The 22,509-nt window shown below is 42.8% G+C and overlaps 1 protein-coding gene across 1 annotated transcript in view; it reads right to left on the reverse strand.

Moving 5' to 3' along the window:
• Positions 1 to 22,509, reverse strand: part of LOC8028427 (protein 5NUC) — a 71,479-nt gene that overhangs the window by 36,269 nt on the left and 12,701 nt on the right. The window contains exons 2-4 of the mRNA XM_040216987.1: positions 10,846 to 10,983; positions 8,811 to 9,036; positions 2,699 to 2,884 (exon numbers count right to left, since the gene is read on the reverse strand). Coding sequence (XP_040072921.1) covers positions 2,699 to 2,884; positions 8,811 to 9,036; positions 10,846 to 10,983 — 550 coding nt within the window. The remainder of the gene's footprint in view (positions 1 to 2,698; positions 2,885 to 8,810; positions 9,037 to 10,845; positions 10,984 to 22,509) is intronic.

Genomic DNA, 22,509 nt, shown 5'->3' on the forward strand with positions numbered 1-22,509 from the left:
GGGGTCCGAAACCATGTCCGATTTTTTAGCAGTTAGGTGGCGCTGCCGGAGCATTATTCCACGCGTTTTCGTCTGCTACTGCTCCGCGGCTGCTTGCGAGTCCCGACTCCTCTCGAGGTTCAGCAGGGTTTTTGGTTAATTTTTGCCCTTTCGCCAGTAAAAATTACAATTTGAGCATGAAAAGCGCTACGACCGTTTTGACATACGCTTTGCATTATTGTAAAATGCTGCTGCCTTGGCTGTGCTGACAGCGCGAAGCGTTTCGAACAACCCAAATTCGTCGGCGCCACAATCCGGTGGCTACAATCAGGGCAAGTTTGTACATACTGTAATAGTAGATGTGCCGATGACTACCAACTGCAGCAGAAACAATTTGAAAGTCGTCTGCTACTGTCAGAAAAAGCGCCACGAACATCCGTAAGCTCAATAGGCCAGATGCAACGGCCATGTACGATCTCTATGGCAACGGCCACAAGCGCGCCGTCAATGATGATGATAGCGAGTATTAATGCGGAGCGCGCGCCCTCTAACAGGCGCCACGCAAAAGGACCCCCTCCGGAGGGGAGTTCCAGAACTGAGTTGGTTCTAATAACGTTGACCACAACTGCCACAACGCTGTCTGCCATAGATTGATGATAGTGGCTGCGCCGGCACCAGCTGTACCCTATCTAGCAGGCGGTAAATTACGCCACCATGCTACTATGATGTGGCTAGAGGTAATAAAACTCTACCGAAAATATGGTCACCAGTCCCCGCACTCGAGAGCGGGCAAACGCGATCCAGAAAATAGACACAGAAATCAGTGGGAGCGACCATGTGATTGATGAGGTTACCTATATAGTTTTCGCGAAGGACAAGCACAAATTCGCCTGGGAGCCTCGCACTAACAGCAGTCGCCCTTAAAACGTATTGCCAAACGTTGACGTTCGGTCCTTTTCTCAAAGGTTAGAGTGTTTTAGTAGATCGTTCCGATGGCTCCAATACCCAATTCTCCGCCGCCGCCTTTGCGCATGCGTCGTAGCGTTATCGGTTATTGTTATCAGAGGTATCGGAATGATTAACTAAAACTCTCCTTTCTTGCACATGCTGCTGATTGTTTTCAACAAGCCACCATACAGAACAGGCTAGCCCGTCAGATCCGTTATTTCATCTTGTTGCGAGTTTAACTTCTCAATCATCCGTTGAACGTTGTAGAAATATTTTTATTTATTACAAAGGATAAGACGTTATACTTCCGTCACTGGATCGAAAACATCAAAGCTCTCCGAGCCCAGCAGTTGAGATTGGCTGGAAAGTCCCCCGAGTAGTTCGGGCAGCAAGGAGAAAGCGCATTATTAAATCAAGGTCAAGGGAGAGAAACCACTGCCCCAATTACTCTCAGGTAAGTCCATCGCCGAAGCCGGGATAAGATGGTGCTAATCAAGCAGTAGCGAATGTGCATCCTCAAGGCGCTTGTTCTTGTGCGTTCGCTGTCACCGGCTATTCCAAATCACGCATTGACATTACGTGGAATCACGGCGCGTTTGCTGTGCGTGATTGGTTTAGTTCGTGAAAGCAAACGCACGGGGATGAAGAGCGCCGTGACGATTCACTTTTAAGGCTGCTTGTTTGACTCCGTCAGACCGTAGCATCGAGTGCGCTTGCACTAAGTGAGCATGGCACACAAAAGGTGGCAGAGATGTTTCAAGTACATTATTTTTTGTTTCGTGGAGGAGCATGCTGACAGGAGTCGCAGGCTGAAGTGTTCTATTCCTTGGCCATGTTAGTCACCTAGCTTATGTTGTGGCTCTAATCGGGACACTTGGCGAAAAAGTCGGCTAGGAATTCGACCGTCATGATTGGCCCGCTCCAAGGGCAAGTGCGGCGCCGGTCAATCAGGGTCGCCGAATTCCTCGCCATCGTTTTTGCCAAGGTTCCAAATTACAGCCCCCTGGCCGTTCTCTCTTAGTGATGTTGGTGCAGCAAGCCCAGAAACCGCACGCCCTTTGTTCGGGTGGCTCCCAAAGACACAATGAGGCTGGGCCAATTCCTTTTGATACATACTGGCTTGCTCAGCGCGTCTGGCGGCGTGTGGTCATCCCGCTGTTGGAAATCAAGTGTATAAGCTCGAGCGGTGGGTTAACGTTTCCCATCGTCGGTTGGGTCCCGTCAAGGTCGGTCATAACACTTAGAGGACCCACTTCTGAAACGCGGATGTCCAATAGGCACTTAATGAGCGGCGTTTTTTTTTTATATTGATATTCACTTTTGCTCGCTTTCTTGTCGGCTAAATTCTTTTCCTCCCCCCATTGCTGCCTAGTTGGTAATGATCACAAAATAATTTATTTTTAAAAATTATTATATTTTTATTTTTTAAAGATGTGGGGGCCGGGCACGCTCAAGCGATATTTTAATAATTATGACAACAAAGTCACACGTGCTATTTATGCACGAGGCATGCAGAATCGTTTCAGTTTACTTGAACCTGCACCGTTGTCAGATAACTCAACACTGATGCCAAGTTTTGGTATCTATGGTACCTATTGATGAATTGTGACCCCCAGCTTTTTTTAAAACGTTGGGGCAAAACTATTAAAGTATATCTTTTTTTTTTTGTAAAGGGGGTCTTTTAAAACTACTCCTTTCATAGAGCTACATATCGGGTAACGCTTCTTCTGTATCATCTTATACCTAATACAACTGGAGGACTGAAGCTTACCGGTGTAGAGGAATGTGTTCGTGTGCCCTCCCACGACCAGGTCAATTTCCTCAACTTCTGCAGCTATTTTCTTGTCCAGTTCGAATCCCACGTGACTGATGACAACGTAAAACTTAACCTGTTCCTGCTTCAGGTTCTGAACTTCTTTTTGAATACTTTGAATTTCATCTAAAATCTTAATTTTGCCTGAAAAAAAGTGGCACATTAATATTTTTTGAAAAAAACTACACATTTGCCTAATGATCCGTTATTAATTCAGCAATCTTAACCATGTACTGCAAAGTACAAATAAATATTTTGCCCCGTTCCCTCAATATCATTCGAAAGAGCAGTAAAGCAAAATGTATCGTCTTGCTTCAAGGGTTTGCTGTAAGCATGAACCTTGTACGAAGTTGCTTCGTCGGCGTGGATATATATATATATATATATATATATATATATATATATATATATATATATCTACTGAGAAGAAAAAGACCCTTAGTGAAAAACAGCAACAACGGACGATTTAATCTTCGACGTTTCGGCCGGAGTCCGGCCTTCGTCAGGAAGACCGGACTCGTCTTCCTGACGAAGGCCGGACTCCGGCCGAAACGTCGAAGATTAAATCGTCCGTTGTTGCTGTTTTTCACTAAGGGTTTTTTTTTCTTCTCAGTTTTATACCCACGCCTTCGGCCTCCCGCCACCATGCCCGTTATATATATATATATATAAACGAAATTGTGCAGATGAATGAACCGTACTTAATCCAATGAATTAAAGAATCCAAGTTTCCAGGAACCCGCCGAAAGCCAAAAAACGGCGGAGCCAGGATTTGAACTCTGGGCCTCCCAATGTCCGGTCGGGTGTGCTAACCACTAAGCACACCCGACCGGACATTGGGAGGCCCAGAGTTCAAATCCTGGCTCCGCCGTTTTTAGGCTTTCGGCGGGTTCCTGGAAACTTGGATTCTTTAATTCATTGGATTAAGTACGGTTCATTCATCTGCACAATTTCGTTTATATCCTCCTCGGAGACCACGTACGATGGTGTGAAGTGCCCGTGTTGTATATATATATATATATATATATATATATATATATATATACCGGGTGTTTTTTTTAAGCTTAACAGAATTTTTAAAAAGAAACCATGAAAGCTAGGTTAGTGCGGTCTGCGCAGGTGAGTTATACGGCCAGGGGGACATAGTATAGGGGCCTAATCGTAAAGATCAGTCGGTTAATTAGTTAAAATTTGTTAATTAACTTTTTAATTAATGAGAATAGACATATAGTTTCAATTATAAACTTGCTCAGCGTCATCGAAAACCACTAAATCAGTAATCAGAAAGACTTTGAACAGGTGAGAAGCGTAGTAGTGCACTAAAGTTACCGCTCGTGGTGCAGGTACAAGGCTGGGGCTAGATAAGAGACGGAAAACTTGCGCGGGCGCCTTATCGCAAACGCTAGCTTTGTACGTGCTCCACGAGTGCTAACTTTAGTGCACTAGTACGCTTCTCACGCGCTCAAAGTCTTTCTGAAAATAACTGATTTAGAATTTTTCGTGATGCCCAGCAAGTTTCTAATTGGAACTATATGTCTAATTTCATTAATTAAAAATGTCATTAACGAATTTTAACTAATTAGCGGACTGATTGTCACGATTAGTCTCTCATATTATGTCCCCCTGGCCGTGTAACTCACCTGCGCAGACCGCATTAATCTAGCTTTCATGGTTTTTGAAAAAACCTTCTGTTAGGCTTAAAAAAAAAACACCCGGTATATATACACATAAAGAAAAAAAAACCTGCCAAAGCTCACGCTTTAGTAACTAAGGAACACAAGATGGCCTTCTTTGCTGTCGCAAACCCCAGTTTTCACCCTGCTATTTCGGTACTCCCTGTTTCCTACGAAATACATGCTTATTTTGTTTGTTTCTTACACACACCTCCCCTTCTTAGGACAAGCATTTTAGCTCACAATTTTCTATAGACTAATATGCTGTTTACAAGCAAGTCGGCATTTTCCCAAAGTGTAGATGCATAGAAACCAGATTAACGTTATACCAAGCCTGTGCGCATGCGTCGTGGTGACAGCAGCGCCACCGCGGCGGTGTGTGACAATAGTTTTGGTGTATACTCGGATACAACATAATGTTATAAGCCGCAAAATGTACGGTAACGCGTGCCTCAGCGGCAATTAAACCAGAACACGTTCACTCCACCTGTCTGGGTAAAGGCTGCAAAGCGTTCTTCCCAATTTTTTATTGTGCTTAGGTATTTATTTGCGATACATGTTCGTTCGTTTTTCGCTGTTGTTGTTCGGTTATTTGAACTCTGGTATTGCCATAAAGATGGGATACCACGCCACCTAAAACCAAATGCTGGCTTTTTGTGTGTCACGCCGGCATCGGTATTTATATAGTTGCAAATAAACTTATCGATTGATGTATTATAGATAAAGACCCATTCACACAATACAGTTTCACTACGTGTGTATACTCATGAGAGCCAAGGTCGAGTTAAGCGTCGAGTCACCGGGACATTTTTGCCTCTCATGAAGTGGCAAACACTTCTATGAGCAACAAGACACTACACCGTGCACGATACGCAGCATACAAAGCACGGTAGTGCAGGTGTCTCCAGGTTGTATGATTTGGGCCGTGTTCTATATTTGCTCTATCTAAATTCAGAGTAAGGGTTTTGTAGCTTGTCATTCGAAAACCAACTAGAGCACCACGTTGCTGTATTCGTGTCACCACGTGGTGTGACCCGCAGGGATAAAGGACAGTTCACACGTAAGCGTTTGCGTTTGCTTACGTTTGCGTTTGCTTACGTAAGCGTTTGCTTACGTTTTCTAATGTTACGTTACAATTCACCGGAATATACGCGCTTCGAATGTCGCGTGCACATCTACTCTTTGAACTGGTTACCAGGCTTCATGAGATACAGGAATGTCCCGTTGACTTGCAGCCGTGAGCAGCCCTAAGCTTCGGCAATATAAAGGCCGGTTAGCACAATACGGCTTCCTTACGCTGCCTTATGTTACGAAAGCTTACCTCGGCTTACGTTGAAAGTCACCGAGACATGTGTGCTTTGAATGAAACGTGTCAACTTGTTGAATGAGTAGGCTTGCACGCGACATTCGAGGCACTGACGTTTCGGTGACTTCAAAGCAACGTAAGAAAACGTAATGCAACGCTCCTGTGTGGATGGGTTTAAAGGAGTTGGAAGCGAATTTTCTACTTGCACTAAATACTACTTAGAATCACTCCCTAACATTAATAACCGAATCACATTGCCTTAGTTTTTTTCTTCTTCTAGGCAATGGCGGCTGTTAAACAAATTCGGGAAATATGAGCATCGTTCATCTCCTCAACTCGGAGACAGAACAAGCGGCCACTTGGCTTGGTGCCTATCCTACGCCACCAAACGTAATCACAGCCACGCGTTGGGTTTGGCAAAGAAGAAAATGCGTGCTGAGCTCCAGGGATTGTTAGAGTTCGGCTATTCTCATCACCGCAGTGGTTGGACACGAGTCACTACCCAAATGCCGAGGTATTGATTGCTGCGACGCGAAGTCGAGTGCTCACGCAGTTCTTGTGTCCAATCCATGCGCCGTGCTCGATTGTCGTCCGGCGGGTGGTTTCGATCCCACAATTACGGCATCAAGCTTTGCGCATGCAAGGCTGAAAGAAATAGTCCCCATTTATCCCCGCAATTTCACCGCGACAACGAAGCCTCATAGTCAGTGGCGTTCTGCGCAAGTATACTTGGGCCAGACTAGGACCTGTACGCTTCTGCAGAGTCATGAACATTCCAAACCGATATCGTTTCATGACCGCTTTAACGCAACGTAAGCAAACGGTACTGTGTAAACATGTCTTTGTTTACTCGTCTCAGCTCGTATAGCATTTAGAAAACCCAATGTAATGTAACAAGGCCTCAACAAGGCCGTTCTACTGGTTATTGTTTTAGGCCATCTACCCAAGGCCAGCATGGTTCATACATCGGGCACCAGTGTTGCGTTAGCGTTAGGTTAGGACATGTGTACATTCAGTAAATACAGGAGTGCTGCTTCAGTGTTGTGCTAGGACACATGTTCAATCAGTGACGACATGAGTTCCAGCCGAACGCTGACTTAGAACGTGTGTAACTGTCTTTAGTTGCAAGAGTAGGGAACCGGAAACTGCTAGGAAACTGCCATATCGCCCATTGCGTGTGAACAAATAGACGTTGAATGCTCTATGCAGATTGCATGAAATACATACCAAAGAATACAATGGTAAGTGCCAAATTGTGAAGAAAAGTTTATACAATGGAGGGTACATTTTGCAGTATTTATTTTAGAGTTCACGGCTAACAGCTAATCTTCAAAAAACAAAAATAAATTTATAGTCGTTGGATATATAGACAACCTGAAAGTGGTCTGTCAGGGCATGGCGACGCTGTTATAAGATGTAGATAAGAAATTTTGCCAGTACAGTACCACTGCTAGCCTGGCGTCTTTAACGTGTATCACGCAGTAGTGATACACTATACAGTACGCCGGTACAACGCTAGTGAATATATAAACGGCCTGGGGCGTGGGGATTCAATTCAGGATCCCTGGGTTCTGCAGCGCGAGCTTTCCCTCCGCGTGCTCCGAGATGAGTTGTGTTAACGCACTAATGTCAGCTCGCGTTTGCAAGCATTGCACCGTGCTTTCACTGTGATAGAAGCCATTACTACAATAACGATCTGACGACGGTTGCGCGAGGGTGCAGCTTACGTCTTTTGAATGACCCAGAATTGCAAGCACACATTGCAAGAACGGTGTAACGTTGTTTCGTCACACGTGAACGGGACACATTTCCCATAAAATACAGCCCACAAACAGCATAATTTTTGTTAACATGAATGTCGCACGGTTTAATAAAAAATCGCTGAAATACTTTTAATATGCAACTGAAACTTCATGGGGTAGGTCCACAACGTAATGCTATAATAACAAAATGTTTTTTAAACCTAGGAAAAAAAAAACTCCTGAACTCATTACTGCGGTCGCATATGTTCCTCGTGCCATTTTCTTCAATTTCTAATCTTTGTTTCAGTTTTTTTTATTCATCTGCATATTGTAAGATGTTGGAACATATGTTAGTTATAAATTTAGACGTCCCAATTATTTGTTTAACCTAAAGTTTCATTTTGAACCTCAAGGTTCGACAGGGTTTGCGAACCTTTGAACTTTTAGCAAACTTTGACGAAGTTGCGTCAAAAAAAATGTTGCCCGACCTCTACACGAAAGCTTAAAAGTTGGGATGTAAATTATTTATAAATTAGTTTATTGTAGATGCAATAAATAATTTACTAATGCTTAAATAGCATTCAATTCAAATATTTTTTTTAACGCATTATTTTTGTTGATGTGAAACAATCAAACAATATATCCAACAAATATCGCACTTTTCCTCCGCCGAATGATGCTAGGTCGTTTCTTTCTAACTTTCGCGCATGCGCGCAAAATAAAATTTCAGTCGAATTTTTGTTCAATCTCGCATTAGAAGTTTGAAAAAGTCTGACCTACTTAGGTAAACTTGCCTCTCGGCTTTTTGTAACATTCCTATTTATCACACAACCTTTAATATCTAACGATCTCTGCTGTATTCACATACGCTTAGTATTTTTGTTTTTGTTTAGACGAAGCCTGTAGACTCAAAACTAAATAGATAAGTTAAGGCAATATATTTTGATGTGTCTTTTGTCCACCCTATTTATTGGGACTACTAATATTTATGTTGAGGGCAAGGCTATTTATAAATGGCGACACGTTTTAAGTCCTAATCTCGCTGCGAGATGTTTGCGTTGCAAATTTACGTCAACGAAAGCAACGTTTTTGTCACCTTTACCTCTAAAATGTACCAATCTTACCTTTTTTATTTATTCACTTATTATTCTTAACCACTGGTACGACCGAAGGTCGCAACAATGGTGCTGATGCGACTTTCAGAACGTATTCGTTTTTTTTTTTTTTTTAACATTAAGATAAAACCTCATGCGGCCAACTAACACGGCATTGTAAAGCAATTCAATAGAAAAAGAATATTGCAATATATTTTTATGTGAGCAAAATAAATAACACAATTATTTACTAACCTGGCCTGGCAATCTGCATTGTTTCTTGGGTAACTACGCCCATGACTCCAATCTTCAAGTTGTTCACCTCATATATGATAGATTTCTTTAAGTTAGTTTCGTTAAGTAGGGGTTCCAGGGAAGTGTCAAGATTGGTTCCCAGGACGGTTACATTTGCCTCCACCATTTTTTTGAGGAAAGGTGCAAGGCCTTCAGGGCCGTCGTCGAACTCGTGGTTGCCCAGGCACTGCACACATGTTGCGACATTTGCATTTCAGAGAGCAGCATGTGATTAAAAAAACAAGTACTAAATCCTTTTGGTACTAAAATTTACTGCCAGGCATTCTCTGCGCATCTTGCCGCAACGAGGGAATCCACATGATTTCACTTATATACCATTTCCAACATATAAAGCAAAGTTGAGAACGTGGATAATATCCAATTCATCTTGCATGCTTTAATGACGCCCATCTTGTAGGCTCTCTATGGCCCCAGATCCCACAGTACATGAATGCATTCAATACATAAGGCTTTAAATTGGGCTCAATATTTTATTTATTTATGGTCTCTACTTTCTGATATTATTTCGCAATAAAATTATGGAAAGTATAACGAACGTAACTCAGTGACTTCGCATAGATATACTATGCTTTCATACATTTAAAACCTTGTCCCCCATTTGGAGAAATATGTTTTGTTGTTGGTAACAGCGTCAGAGAAAAAAAACAGCATATAAATGGTTAAGAAGAGAAAAAAAAAATCATCTAGAAATAGAACCATTTCATGAAGCGGCCTATGATGCTGCACCTTTTTGCCAAGGACAAATAATGGTGAAATCTCACACAAAAAAGAAAGAAAGAAAAAGTAAGGCTCCGCGAATGTAGTTACAATTAAACAATTTCTGCTATATTACTAAGCGGTCAAGTAGCACGCATGAGCCGCATTTTACGGAATATAGATATATATTACCCGATGCTGACTATCTACACGTGAGGACTATACAAGGATTTATTTATTTTTTTCTAGGTCGTTCGCTGTGACAAGATGTGACATAGTTTTTTGGATAAGGGAGTATATTAATTTTCGTTTATGTACGTCTCAAGCTTTTTGTGAAATAATACAGCCGGCATTTCTCAAGGTGTGTTGTGTATGATAGTTTTTTTACGTTCGAACTAGGCACGTTGTGCGTGCCTAGTTCGAGCGCCCGGTGCATAGTCCGCGCAGCGTGCGGACTATGCACCGGGCGTGGACTATTTAAGCGAAAGCTTTTAATTTTTACCCCGAACTTGCCCCTGCGGACTATGCGCCCGGTGAGGACTATAGCCCGGAAAATATGGTGCGTAACACTGAAGGGATCGTTACTGTAGAGCCCACCTTAAAAAAATGAAAGTTAAACGTCAGAAGGCGAAATGCTCATGCTGAGATGTGTTTGTTATAGGCAATCATAACACATATTTGATGGACGTTTCGTACATATTCAAAGAAATATTCTCCATTGAGAAGGGAGGTAAGTCTACACAAAATTAAGGTGGTGGTGTAAACTGGCAATTTCCAGGTACAGCGCGTCCTTTCTGTTGCGCCCTGGGATCTTATAATGTGTCTGTTCAAGTCTAGAAGATTAACGTACCAACGAAAAGAGGTGTCTACATTTCAGCGTGTGATTCAGTAGCTATTCTAAAATAACTTCTGAGGTAATTTAGCCTAAATGTCACGAACCTTCGACACCATTCCTTATTATATGGTAGTTGCCAAAACAGTACGTAAATCGTATATTTTGTTTTTAGTGTTTGCGGTGGTAACTTATTGAGAAATATTTGTTCTGCATCAGTCTCGGAGTAAAACTTTTCTGACAAATAATATTTTATGCAAAAAAAAAAAAAAAACGCGGCGGGAACAGAAAAAGATTTTGCATCACCGATTTTATCTTGCCGCGACTACTTGGGAATATGCTATACACACAGAGGACTAAATATGGTAATATAATATTTGAGTATATTGCTAAGATTTGGCTGCTTTATGTGTGTGAAGGAATACAAATTATATAATGGCAACTCACCACAGAGTCGTACATCATTCTTGACATTGCCTCCGCAACAATCTTGTATTTTAAAACCGTGTACCATACCGTTCCTTGAAAAAAATCACCGCCGTTGAAGAAGAACGTGTGTTTATTTTTATTCTTTAATTCTTTCACCTAGAAGAAAATAATGTGTAGCCAGCATAATATTACAACTCTGTCAGCATCATTTTGAGCGGCAGCTGTGCTGGCGGTTTTTTTCATTCCCATCAATCTGACACATGTAAATTGTTCCCGCAGTCAAAATATACATTGAAATACTTTTCCATCACAAAAAATGTACTCAGAATCTGCAAACGTACCAAGAATGGAGAAAGATTTGCATCACTATAAAACGTACTTAAACAATCTGAATTTATTTATTCTGTGCATATATATTATCAAAAAGCAGCTTGAGATATCCTCCAGTTAATATAATCATTGGCTACAATCATAATTTATTATGTGCTATTCACAGAATTAACACCACATGAAAATAATTGTATTACAAGTATCTTTCTTTTTGCATAGGTACCGCAACGTTTCAACGAACACATTTTTAACTTGAAAAAGGAAGAAATAGCGGCCAAAATACTTAGGAACATTTCTACCGATTAAAAAATGAAATATCACAATGCTGGTCATTGACCCCTTTTGAAATACTGCCCTTTGTTGACAAATCTAAAATCCTTGCACAATGGCGGGCTATAACTGCAGCGTCACGGCACACTTTATACGTTTGTTGGACCCACATAAAAAGGTGATGAGCGCAGTGATGTTGCACTTTCGACGCTGTTTGATTGGCCTGTCGACTCCTAGCGTTGGCCGCTTTCCGACGTTTGGTATGGCTTATGGAATGACTTGCACGTTCCACGATGTCAGTTGTTCCGCCATTGTGCAGGGGTTCCGATTTTCTAATAATTGGCACTGGAATTTGGAATTTCGAAAGGGGTCCATAGTTCTTTTAATTGTGTGAAAATATATTTGATACCATTTAAGCTTGGAGTGCCTATATGGTGAACATTTGTACTTTTTAATTATGTGTCAATGTACCTCCTTAAGAATTCGGTTTTAGATTAGGAGTATAAATAAATTTAATGCGCCCGGAACCAAAACAGTAGCTGTAGCTGAGACAATAAAAGCAAAGCTTGAAAGCTAAAAATAAAAAATTAATATCCAAATAAAATGTTCTGCTGAATGGGAATTTGCTTGTCATATGCCCATTCAAAAAAGAAAATGACACTGGGTTTTATTCACTTTCGGTGGCAAAGGCGAGGGTGTAATCTAGTGACTAGCTGGTGTAACCCATGGAATTCGCAGGATTAACACGGGCTGAGGTTGATATCTGAAGCCTTATATTGAACACTTCTTGCCCGTTTATAGTCAATATCGATAATACGCTTATTCGCCTCGAGATTGTTCTAAAGGTGGCGCTACTGTCGCGCTATCATCATCATCAATCTGTGGATAGGAAGATGGCTGCCCCATACGTTATCTGCGGTCGTGCCCAAGAGCCTGCAGAATATTGGAATATTGTGTTTATTGCCTCGTACAGTATCATCGTGAAAGCAATTTTAACAGGAAATGGTCCCGTACTGTTCATTGCCTCAGTGCAATACCTATTGCACCGGGGTGGGGTTCACTTTTTTCTGATATCCAGCGGCCGGCGCGCTGTGGAAGGAGTGGCTGTCGAAGTTGAGGTCTGATTCACGCGATGTTTTGCTCTAAACATTTCACCGCCGAAGACTTCAAACTATCGATGCATGACAACCAAGGTAAGTGCAAAAATAAAACTGTTTACATAAGTGCACGCGCGGACCAAAGTATAGTACGCGTAAAACGCGCGCGTTGATCGTCGCTCGGTGGTCGGCAGTGTGATCGTCCTTAGTGTTGGTTCTTCCACTGCGGTGTTTTTGGAGATGATGCGAATGTTGCGAACTTATTACTGCGCAAGAATCCGACTTTTGAAACATTGTAGAATTGTCACCTTTACGTGCCCCCGTACTAAATGCCACACTAAAGGAGGCATTGACTGCAGCGGAAGTGGCTCGCTCAGTGCCTGTGTGTGCGTTGGACGGACCTGATCAAATTTTCTTCACGTTTGGTCGGAAGCACGCGGTAAATAGGGCTGATAGCAACTGGTCAATCTACGAAGGGAGCAACAGGGACTAACGAGCCTAATCAATTATTTGTTTATACTCCACAAATTTTGCTTACCCTCCGCGTGATGAAGGTTTTATGTCACTTTGCCTGGAAAACAAATTTTCAACGGCAGATCACGCTACATGAAAACGGCATGATTAGATCTAAGGTTAACAGCTCACTAAAGGACATTGGTGCCACGTACAAAGCTCGAGCCATTTTTTTCCCGAAGTGACTGCACCGCCTACAGCAAAACCCTTCGCAAGCACCATATTTTCGAGAAATACAAAATTAGCGAAAAATAAAGGCGCGCGAATATCTCTCTTGTTTTGAGGCCAGAATTAAAGCCTTTAGAATTCGCTAGAGGTAGCGGCCGCGAATAGGTTCCTATCAGTGTTTTACACGTTCCTCAAAGAAGGAACGAAAGCTCGTTCTTCGTTCCTTCTGACTTTTGGTACGCGTTCACGTTACCATTTCCATATGTGAAAAACGAACTCGTTCCCGTTACAGTTAAAAAAAAGGAACTTATAGTTACATGTACGTTACATTTGTATTTTGCTGACTACCATATTTAGTTAGATCGAGGAAAGTTTCTTTTTTTTTTTCATCTATCGCATTAAATGGGAACATACATATTTGAATGCCGTGATGGTAGGGAACCATGAGAAGAAAACAAGCGGAAGCAGGGTTTCATTTGTTGATATATTCACCTTTAAAAATATAAGTTTTGAACTTTATTCATGTTTGTGGTGGGCGATTCAGACGAGCCAAATATACTGTTGCCTCACATTGCACGAGCGTTTTACAACAACCTCACCCGCTTCAATCTAACAATGTCCCTTGTTTGAACTTATCAACAGTTGCTTATCGATGTTGCTTTCCGCAAGACGAGCAAGTGAAGGAGAAGGCAGGGCCTTTAAAAGGTCAATCTTGAACACTACGAGTCCTTCTTCTTGAAGGTTGGATTCGTTGTTCAGTTTGAAGATGGTGGACAAGGGGGGCAGGAATAAAGGTTAATTTTTGTGTATCTTTTAAGTGACCTATGTTTGGGATACAAAAGTGGGTTTGTTGTTCAGTAACTTGTTCTTTTGTTGCAACTGCAGGTCTCTTTGTGGAAGTTGAAAGATAGCTGTAGTCGGGCTTATATTTCCGAGTCTATGAAGATTTGTGGAAGCAGAGAACGTAGCTGACTTTGAAGCGTCCCTCTTTCTGTGTCTTTTCCTTCGACGAAAGTTTTTTTTTTTTTTGTACCGCAGTCTCGGGCACCAAAAAAAGAATGGATGTCGACTAGCTCTCCTTCACCCGAATGTTACCAAGCGAGGACCACACAAAATAAACCATAAGATCGGTAACCAAAAAGTTAATGAGATCCTGCTCTTCGTGTATTGTTTTTATACTTTTAGAATTTCCCTATTAGAAATAAAATAAAAAGTACCCCACTGGACGAAAAATAAAGAAACGCCGTTCCGTTTTCCGTTCCATTAAAAATGTAACGAGTTCCCGGTCCAGTTCTACCGAAGCAAAATACTGGGTGTATCAAGGGGAGGCCAGGCTCTTTAAATCGACCGCTAAATTCGGTTTCTTAACCTATCGCGCTACGATATTGTGCAGCGTTGCCCACAGATGGTGCATTTTTTTTTTTTTTGTAAAATTTGCAACGAGCGAACTTACATGAGGAAAAAGTAAAGAAAGAAAAAGACTTAGCTCCTATGGAAACGCAGCGACGCCACCGGTCTTCAAACAACACGGCGCCGTTTCGCACGGGAGGCAAGAGATGGCGCAAGCGGTCGCGACGACAATTGCCGCCAACGAACGAGCATACGACGCCGAGAGCCGGCATCTTTAGAAGACAAGGAACTGCAGTTCCTTGTTGTTACCGTGCCTTTTTTGTTTCTGCGACTGTCGCCACCTGCGGAACGCGCGCCGCTTTTGAGTCGAAAGGACCGTCTGCTAAATTCGCCGGCTCTCGGCGCCGTATGCTCGTTCGTTGGCGGCGTTCGTTGCGCCATCTCCTGTCTCCCGTGAGAAATGGCGCCGTGTTGTTTGAAGACTGGTGGCGTCGCTGCGTTTCCATAGGAGCTAAGCCTTTTTCTTTCTTTACTTTTTCCTCAGGTAAGCTCGCTCTTTGCAAATTTTACAAAAAAAAAAAGCACCATCTGTTTGCAACGCTGCACAAAATCGTAGCGCGATGGGATAAGAAACCGAATTATGCGGTCGATTAAAAGAGCCTGACCTCCCCTTGATACACCCAGTAGAACGGCGTCGTTCCTTCGTTCCACCTAAAAGGAACGCGTTCGAGGAACGCCGTTCTGTACAACACTGGTTCCTATGCCTAAATTGCGAATAATTGGGATCAGAGAAATAAAGGGTTTTACGTATGCATGGAGCGTTTAAATCGATCTGCAGGCCAAATCGGTCAATTCTCTCAAAGACGCAACCGGGCGTTGGAGTTACAAACAATAGTTATTCGGCAGGGCGAGTGCACGAAAGTTCATCAATCGTGGCACCGTTCATGAGTTTCAGGTCCACAGTATTGGGGCTCCTGCTGAGAGCCGACGACTGCAGTACGTAACTCCAAATATGTACGCCCGTCGACTGGATTTGTGGGGGCCACAAAGCTGCACTCAATAATGTGCGCGGCATGTACAGGTTGTTCGCTTTCGACAAAATAGCGCTTTCCGTCGGCAATTCACTCCGTAATAGTATGCAATTGCACTGAAACTGAAACAAATGACCGCATCACAACAACAACCGCAGTAGCAACATTATATAAGCATCCGGCTTGGCATTCCTTGCCTTCGCGTGCTTCCACCCTCGTGGAACGATACAATATTTCTGAAGAAACAAGTATTCACAACGTACATAGCGCAGTTGACCCGAAAACAATAGCCTTCATCGTCGCGAAGAGCCATGCCTCAACGTGCGCCGAGAGCAGACGACGTGCGGCGGTATCCACACTAGCAGTGTTTTCAACGTCGGCCGCACGGCGGCAACTCTGTTCGATCTCGAGGCAAATAGCGTATACAAAAACCAGGACCAATATGTTCGTGCCTCATCCCAGTGGCCTCCAGCTGACAAGAAAATACTTCTTTCCCGCAGGAAAGAAAGGCTAAGTGCTTTTTCTGAAAGGTAGAAAGAGCTCATGTATATAATAAAAACGTTAAGAATCCTAATCATCCCACAGTTTGCTTCATGTCCTGTTAAACAAAAGTACCACGAGCGTGTGCAAAAACATTCGGCAGGGGTCACCTACAAATGACAACTTTAGCAGTGACAATAAGAGGGGCGTTATCTACCCGAACATAAAAGGGACTCTCAAGAATAAAACGTGCGTGTTTATTTTTCGATTTTCGTTTTAAACAAAGAGTCAATGTCATACTTAATTTCAATAGGGCAAATGCTTCTGAAACAAGCTTTCGTGCTTCGGACACAAGACAACACAAATGCAAAATACTTAATATCTAGAGCACTTATCAGATATAAACTAGCACACTTTACTAAGAGCGACATAATTGAGGGGGTGTGCACGCGCAGAAAGTTAATAGTTATAAAGGTAATAAGTGCTAATTTATTCGTCATTTAAAAAAAAAAAAAAAAAAAAAACATTAGTGATACTCGGGGGGGGGGGGGGGGGGGGGGGGGGGAAAGAGAAGTCGGCGAGATCGCCGACTACAGTTCATCAGCGCAAAGGTCAAGCGCAAGCGCAGTTGCTGCGGTTGGCTATCTTGCCGAGTTTCTCGCGGAGTGTCTAACTAGGAGCCGCTGGCGCAACATTGCAGTTTTCTAAACTCAAACCAATTTTGAAAAAAATAAAAAGAAATTGCATTCGCTAATCTCTCAGTTGGAGAAAACAGACAAAGGATCTAAGCTTCCTGTCCTTGAGTCTCTTGCTGCTCCACTCCTCTGCGGCCTTGCATTTCGTTATTTCATCTCACCCATTTTGTTTCCGTGTCGTAATGAGCGAATGACACAGCACCCTCGAGCAAGTTAGAGGGAGCGAAGCACGTGACAGATTTTCGAAGGACAAAGCAATTGGACAGTAAGTTGCCACGTAGCTCGCTCTGACGCGGTCACTGGCTTACTTGGGCCGTAGTCTTTGTCGTTTGCCAAGGGTTGGTGAAGCGCAACGACGACATTTTGGCGGCTTCCGAAAGGCAGTGAATATTCACCTAGTTTCATTTACTGTATACAATTTGGAGTGGTTTATTGTAGTTTTTTTTTGTCGTAGATAACATTGTGTTTATGCTTGAAGTATTTGAACTTCAAGCGCCTGCTGACTTCAGAATATTAAATAAAGCATTAGCATCAAAATAGATACTCGATATATAAAAATAATAATTTTGTTTTTCATCTTTACCCCCTGCAGTGTAGGTCTACTGTATCAAACCACCAGGTTGGAAGGTCGCAGGGAAGTTTTGCGATAAAAGACGTTTGCTTAGTCGGAGTCGAGACACAAAATTCAGAATCCTTTATCTGCGAAGTCCAAGTATGCATGATATGCGAGATGTAGAGAACGATCATATAAATTTGTTTAAAAGACATTGAACAGTCATTTCGGGAGTGATGGCTAGCCTACATTTGAATAAATTCCACCCTAAAATTAGAATGGAAAACCTAGATTGATGTATAAGTCATGTAACATCATACACTTGAAGTCCATTTCTCGGCTTAAGTTAGCAACGGGGAAACTGAATTGGTGTTTAGGGGACACCAATTCCTTGCTGAATTCAGTGGGGAAACTGGATTGGCGCATAAGGTCAAGTTGTGCTACTTTATTAATCAAATATAGCAAATTTGCATCATATTTGGTCGCGTCACGTCAATTTCCCTGCAATATATAGCGATGACAATGAAGCGGTACTTTTGTCTCGTGACTTCAACTTCCCCACCACATTTGGCAGGGGAAATGCGCTGGGGTATAGGTCACGGGACGTCAGGTCACATGACGTCAATTTCCACACCAAATATAGCACACATTTATTAGGAAAATGCATGGACACTCTAAAAAAATGGTATGAATTTACACCCTTTAATAATTTCGAGCAACAAGTTGTTGACCATACGTAGACTCTAACAACCGCCCTATTCTCACTTGGACGTACTGCCTCAGTTTACAGCCACGATAGAAGCAGTGTGAACAGATTCTGTTTTTATCTGAGGATATTTTAAGTTGCCGAATATTTTCTGAAACGAGCAGTCTAGAGCTTTTAAAACTAAAGTACATTCTAATCAAGAAATTACTAACTTGACAAACCTATTTCCACACTATACAATAATGATGGAACCAACTGGCGGAAATTATATTTCAGATTTGATACTGACGAATCAGCCTCATTTCGCTCTTTGTAACTTCATCGTGCTTGGTATTAGTGATCACAGTACTAGAAATGTTTACGGTAAGAATTTTAACATTATATTATATTAACATTCTATTGTTTCGAGCGTACTGTATCAAATGTATGAAATTCCTTAAGCATACCAATAAACGAAAACGAAAGTTTGAAACTACAATTAAAAAGTTATGTGTAGAGATGATTTATCAGAAAGAGTTGTGTTTTTAAACAGCACATGCTTGGTTGCCAGGTAACTGCCGTGTTCTTTACTTTTGCAGATTTATAATAAATCCACTACAAGCCAAGAATGTTATCGAACTTAATGCGTTTGTGCCGTATGTTCTGTCTTTATTTTGAATGAAATGTAAATTGATTGATTCACTTATTGTTGAGGCTAAATATAGAACATGAAAAAATAAGCAGGAGTGTGGCTAGGCAAGCGTATAACTATGGTAAAGCTGACGAAAATAGGATAAATGAAGAATTGGATGCGTATTATACAGTCTTTGAAGCAGAAGCAGAGTACAAAGAGGCGTCTGGAGCTATGGCTTTCGCTTAAAGAGAAAAATTTTGAGCTTAGACGGTGTTTGATTTCATCAAGGATGCACAAACCAAAAGCTAGAAAGGGTCAAATAGCAGCAAGCCGTGGTTCTCAAGAGCACTGCGCAGTCTCACGCAGAAATGCCAACGAGTATCTCACATTCTAACGCCAACACTTGTAAATTGAGAGAAAAAAAAGTTGCCTCTGAATTAAAAAAAAAAGAGTAATTTGCAGGTCCAAAGATACTTTTCTGTAATGCCTTGGAGCCCTGAGAGACATAATAAATGAAATACTTTTAATAATTTTGTTGAGTCGCGGCCAAAGGGCAATTCTAAGGAATTCTGGAAGCATCTCAAAAGAAATGAAGATGTCAGCCATTCTGCTCCTCGCATCCGGTGATGACCTTGTTCACGATAACATAGCTAAAGCGAAAACATTTAATCAGTAGTTTTGTTTTGCTTCTACTACTGGGATACCACATGATGACAGGTATTTGTCGGAGAAGTGGTAAATGATATGGGTGGCATTGTAATCAGTGAACGCGGAGTTGAATCACCGTTGTGGACATTAACTAATTCTAAAGCAGGCGGCAGCGTTGGCGGTAAAGAGTTACAACTAACGGCGTTACCGATAACGCATTACTTTTTTGGTAACGTAGTAACGTAATCGTTACTTTCCAAAAGAGCAACGGGTAACGTGCTTACGTTACTTATTTCAAGTGATGGGTAACGTAGTTAGTTTACTCGTTACTTCTTCCAAATACTTACCAAAAATTACACGCCCATGTTTTAAGTGTTTTTAGGCGCCAAGTCACGTGAATTTTTGACAAATTTGTGTTTTTCTTCTCGATTTTGTTTTTGAGTATTTAGGTGGAACCGTAAAAAGATATAAAGTAATTACGTTCAGGTTCTGCATGAAAATAATGTTTCCTGAAATATTGAGTTTATGCCTACTTGTACGGTCGAAACAGTAAAACGTGTTATTTCATAATTAAATAAGTAAAGCGAAAGTAACGTTCGTTACTTTTTATCGGTAGCGGTAACGCGTTCCTTTTATTCGCAAGAAAAGCGAAACTTATTTGGTTACTTTTTTTTATTAACGCCTACAATACTGACAGGCGGTTTTGATGTTTTATATACCTATGTATTTAAACTTTGTGCGCGATCGCTATCGCCTTTTCTTAAATATTTTTGATAAATTCCTAAACGAAGCGTGCCTTCCAGATTACTAGAAAACGCTGCGGTCATTTTAAGTGATCTCCAGTCCTCGTAATAACGGTGGAAATTATCGCCCAACATCGCTAACATCTGTTGAGTGTAAAGTCTTAGAGTACATCTTGTATAGAAGTATTGTAACGCACATAAATCAGCACTGCTTATTTCATCCCCGTCAGTAGGGTTTTTGGAAAGAACTATGTTCTGTAATTCAGTTTACCAAATTCACTCATAGCCTAGCCTCTGCTCTAAACAAGCATCTCTAGACAAGTTAGATGGGGTATTTTTAGATAAATAAGCATTTGACAGGGTACCGCACTTCTTACTAGTTCTCATTGCTAAACTAAACAGCTATTATCAATCCACAAGTAGTTTTCTGAATTACCAAGTATCTATCAATCAACTCATCAATCCTCTATTTCACATCAGAAACTAATATATGCTGCAAGGGCATAAAGTTAGAAGTTTGACTTGACAAGGCCTCTGCAGCCTTACAATTGGTAAGGCTGCAGAGACCTCGTCGAATGCAACCAAGCCAGTTTGGCGTTGTAAATGGTTCACAGTCATCTACTGTGGAAGTCACATTTGGGGTTCCGCAGGGGTCAGTTGCATATAATTATTGCATATTATTGCATATAATTATTATCAGTGATGAGATAGTGTTGCTGATGAGATGTTCGCAGATGACTTCTTTTTGTAAGAGACCGTTATGTGTACTGAAGATGCGCAGGTCATGCATCAAGATCTGAGCCTAATTATAAACAGTGCTGTTTCAAGTGGCGTATGCAGCTAAATTTAAGAGCAACAGTTTATATGACGCTTGTGGGAACCATGGGGGTCCCTCTATCCCTATCCAGGCCTAGCTTCGAGCAGGCCGTGGGAGCCGTCGTCACCAATGGCGTCGGCCTCCCGGATACAAGGAACCACGGGGCCGAATTCCCCGAAGGGGCCGGCTCTCCCTTGCCCATTTTGGGTGAACGCGCCTTCGGCACACCCTTGAGAGTTATAGTGGACGCGACTGCTAGTGGCCTCCCCGGGCGCGTCCATTCTCCGAGGCTACATAAGCTGGCCCCGAAGGTGGGCCAGGGGCTCTCGTCGGCGGAGGCCCTGGCTCTACGGAGCTTGGTTTTTCTTTGTGGGCCTCCGACTTCCCGTGAATCTGTCTAATGCGGCAGCGCGGGAAACCGACCGGGTGATACTGGCAATTGAGCCAGCGCCCAGACTTTTCATTGTCTAAGAGCGAAGCGTGCTGACATAGCAGTCAATAAACACGTCTTTATGCGGACCCAAGGAACTCTTTGTGTTTCTAAGTGGTAAACCCCCAAAAGGGCGAATCCCACATCTGGCGCCCCAACGTGCAGCTTTCCGTGGACTGCAAAGGCAGCAGCATCCATCTCCTTTCGCTAAGATAGCGAACCAGGTCAATTTCCGGCCAAGGATCAAATAGGTGGACAAAGGGAGAGGCGAACGCCCGACACCCGACGCCACTCAACGGCTTAGTGGCCACGTCAGCCACGCACGGACACAATGCAGTGTCTTTTCAGCCGAGCTCGTTTCCAAACGGAGGTGACTAAACGCCCGGAATACGTCCGAGGCATTCCCTTTCGGAACGACGCCAGCCTACTTCGCTGGGGAGGCGCACCTGCGCTTTTCGAGGTCAAGCCCGTTCTCGAACAAAGCACGGTGACGCAACACGAAGCAAGTGCAGCTTTTTGCCTTCGAGACGGCTCGCGGGGCCCACCCAGAGTGGACACCCCGTCAGCGCACAAACTAAAAGCATATCTCGGAGCGAGAAAATGCGCTGTGCCTGCAACACCGGTCCCAGTCTAGCGAGGTTGCGGAGACCGCCGATGGTGCCCTTCGTCGCCGCGTCGACGGACCAGTAGCCATCAGGTTGACCAAGCGACCCCGGAACAAAGGCCCCCCGGGAAAACTGAGTGAGTCAAAATGATTTCCTGTTTACTCCGTCTTTCCTTCCCGCTATCAAGGGACAGAGGACTGGCGTGAGCATGGTTTTCGGCTACTAGAATTTAGTATGTTCCGTTTACCCGCGATCGACTCCGGCCAAAAGTCAGTGAGCGTCGCACGCAACAATAACGTTAGGAACCTTTGAGGGCCACCTATCGAGTTGCGACCCCGTAAAAGCGACGTTAAATGTGAAAACGCCGCGGGGTCCGGGAGCAGTTCAATCGTGCTACCGGGCAGTGCAACAGGTTGAACAGCATCCCGAGATGAATGCGTGTCCGATTAAGGTGACCGCCATGCGGTCACTGGACGAGATCGTGAACCACGGCACTCGAGGTGTTCGTTGGGAATCGATGGTATCACCGATGAGTTTTTGACGCTCAGCAGAACGATCCGGGGTGTAAATATGTGAATAGTTGTATATTTTCGCGGACTCTGCGGAGTCGGGCGGTGCGTCCGCCGGGTGGTA

The sequence above is a fragment of the Ixodes scapularis genome, unplaced genomic scaffold (assembly GCF_016920785.2).
Source record: "Ixodes scapularis isolate PalLabHiFi unplaced genomic scaffold, ASM1692078v2 PGA_scaffold2__306_contigs__length_199485367, whole genome shotgun sequence".
NCBI classification, from domain to species: domain Eukaryota; kingdom Metazoa; phylum Arthropoda; class Arachnida; order Ixodida; family Ixodidae; genus Ixodes; species Ixodes scapularis.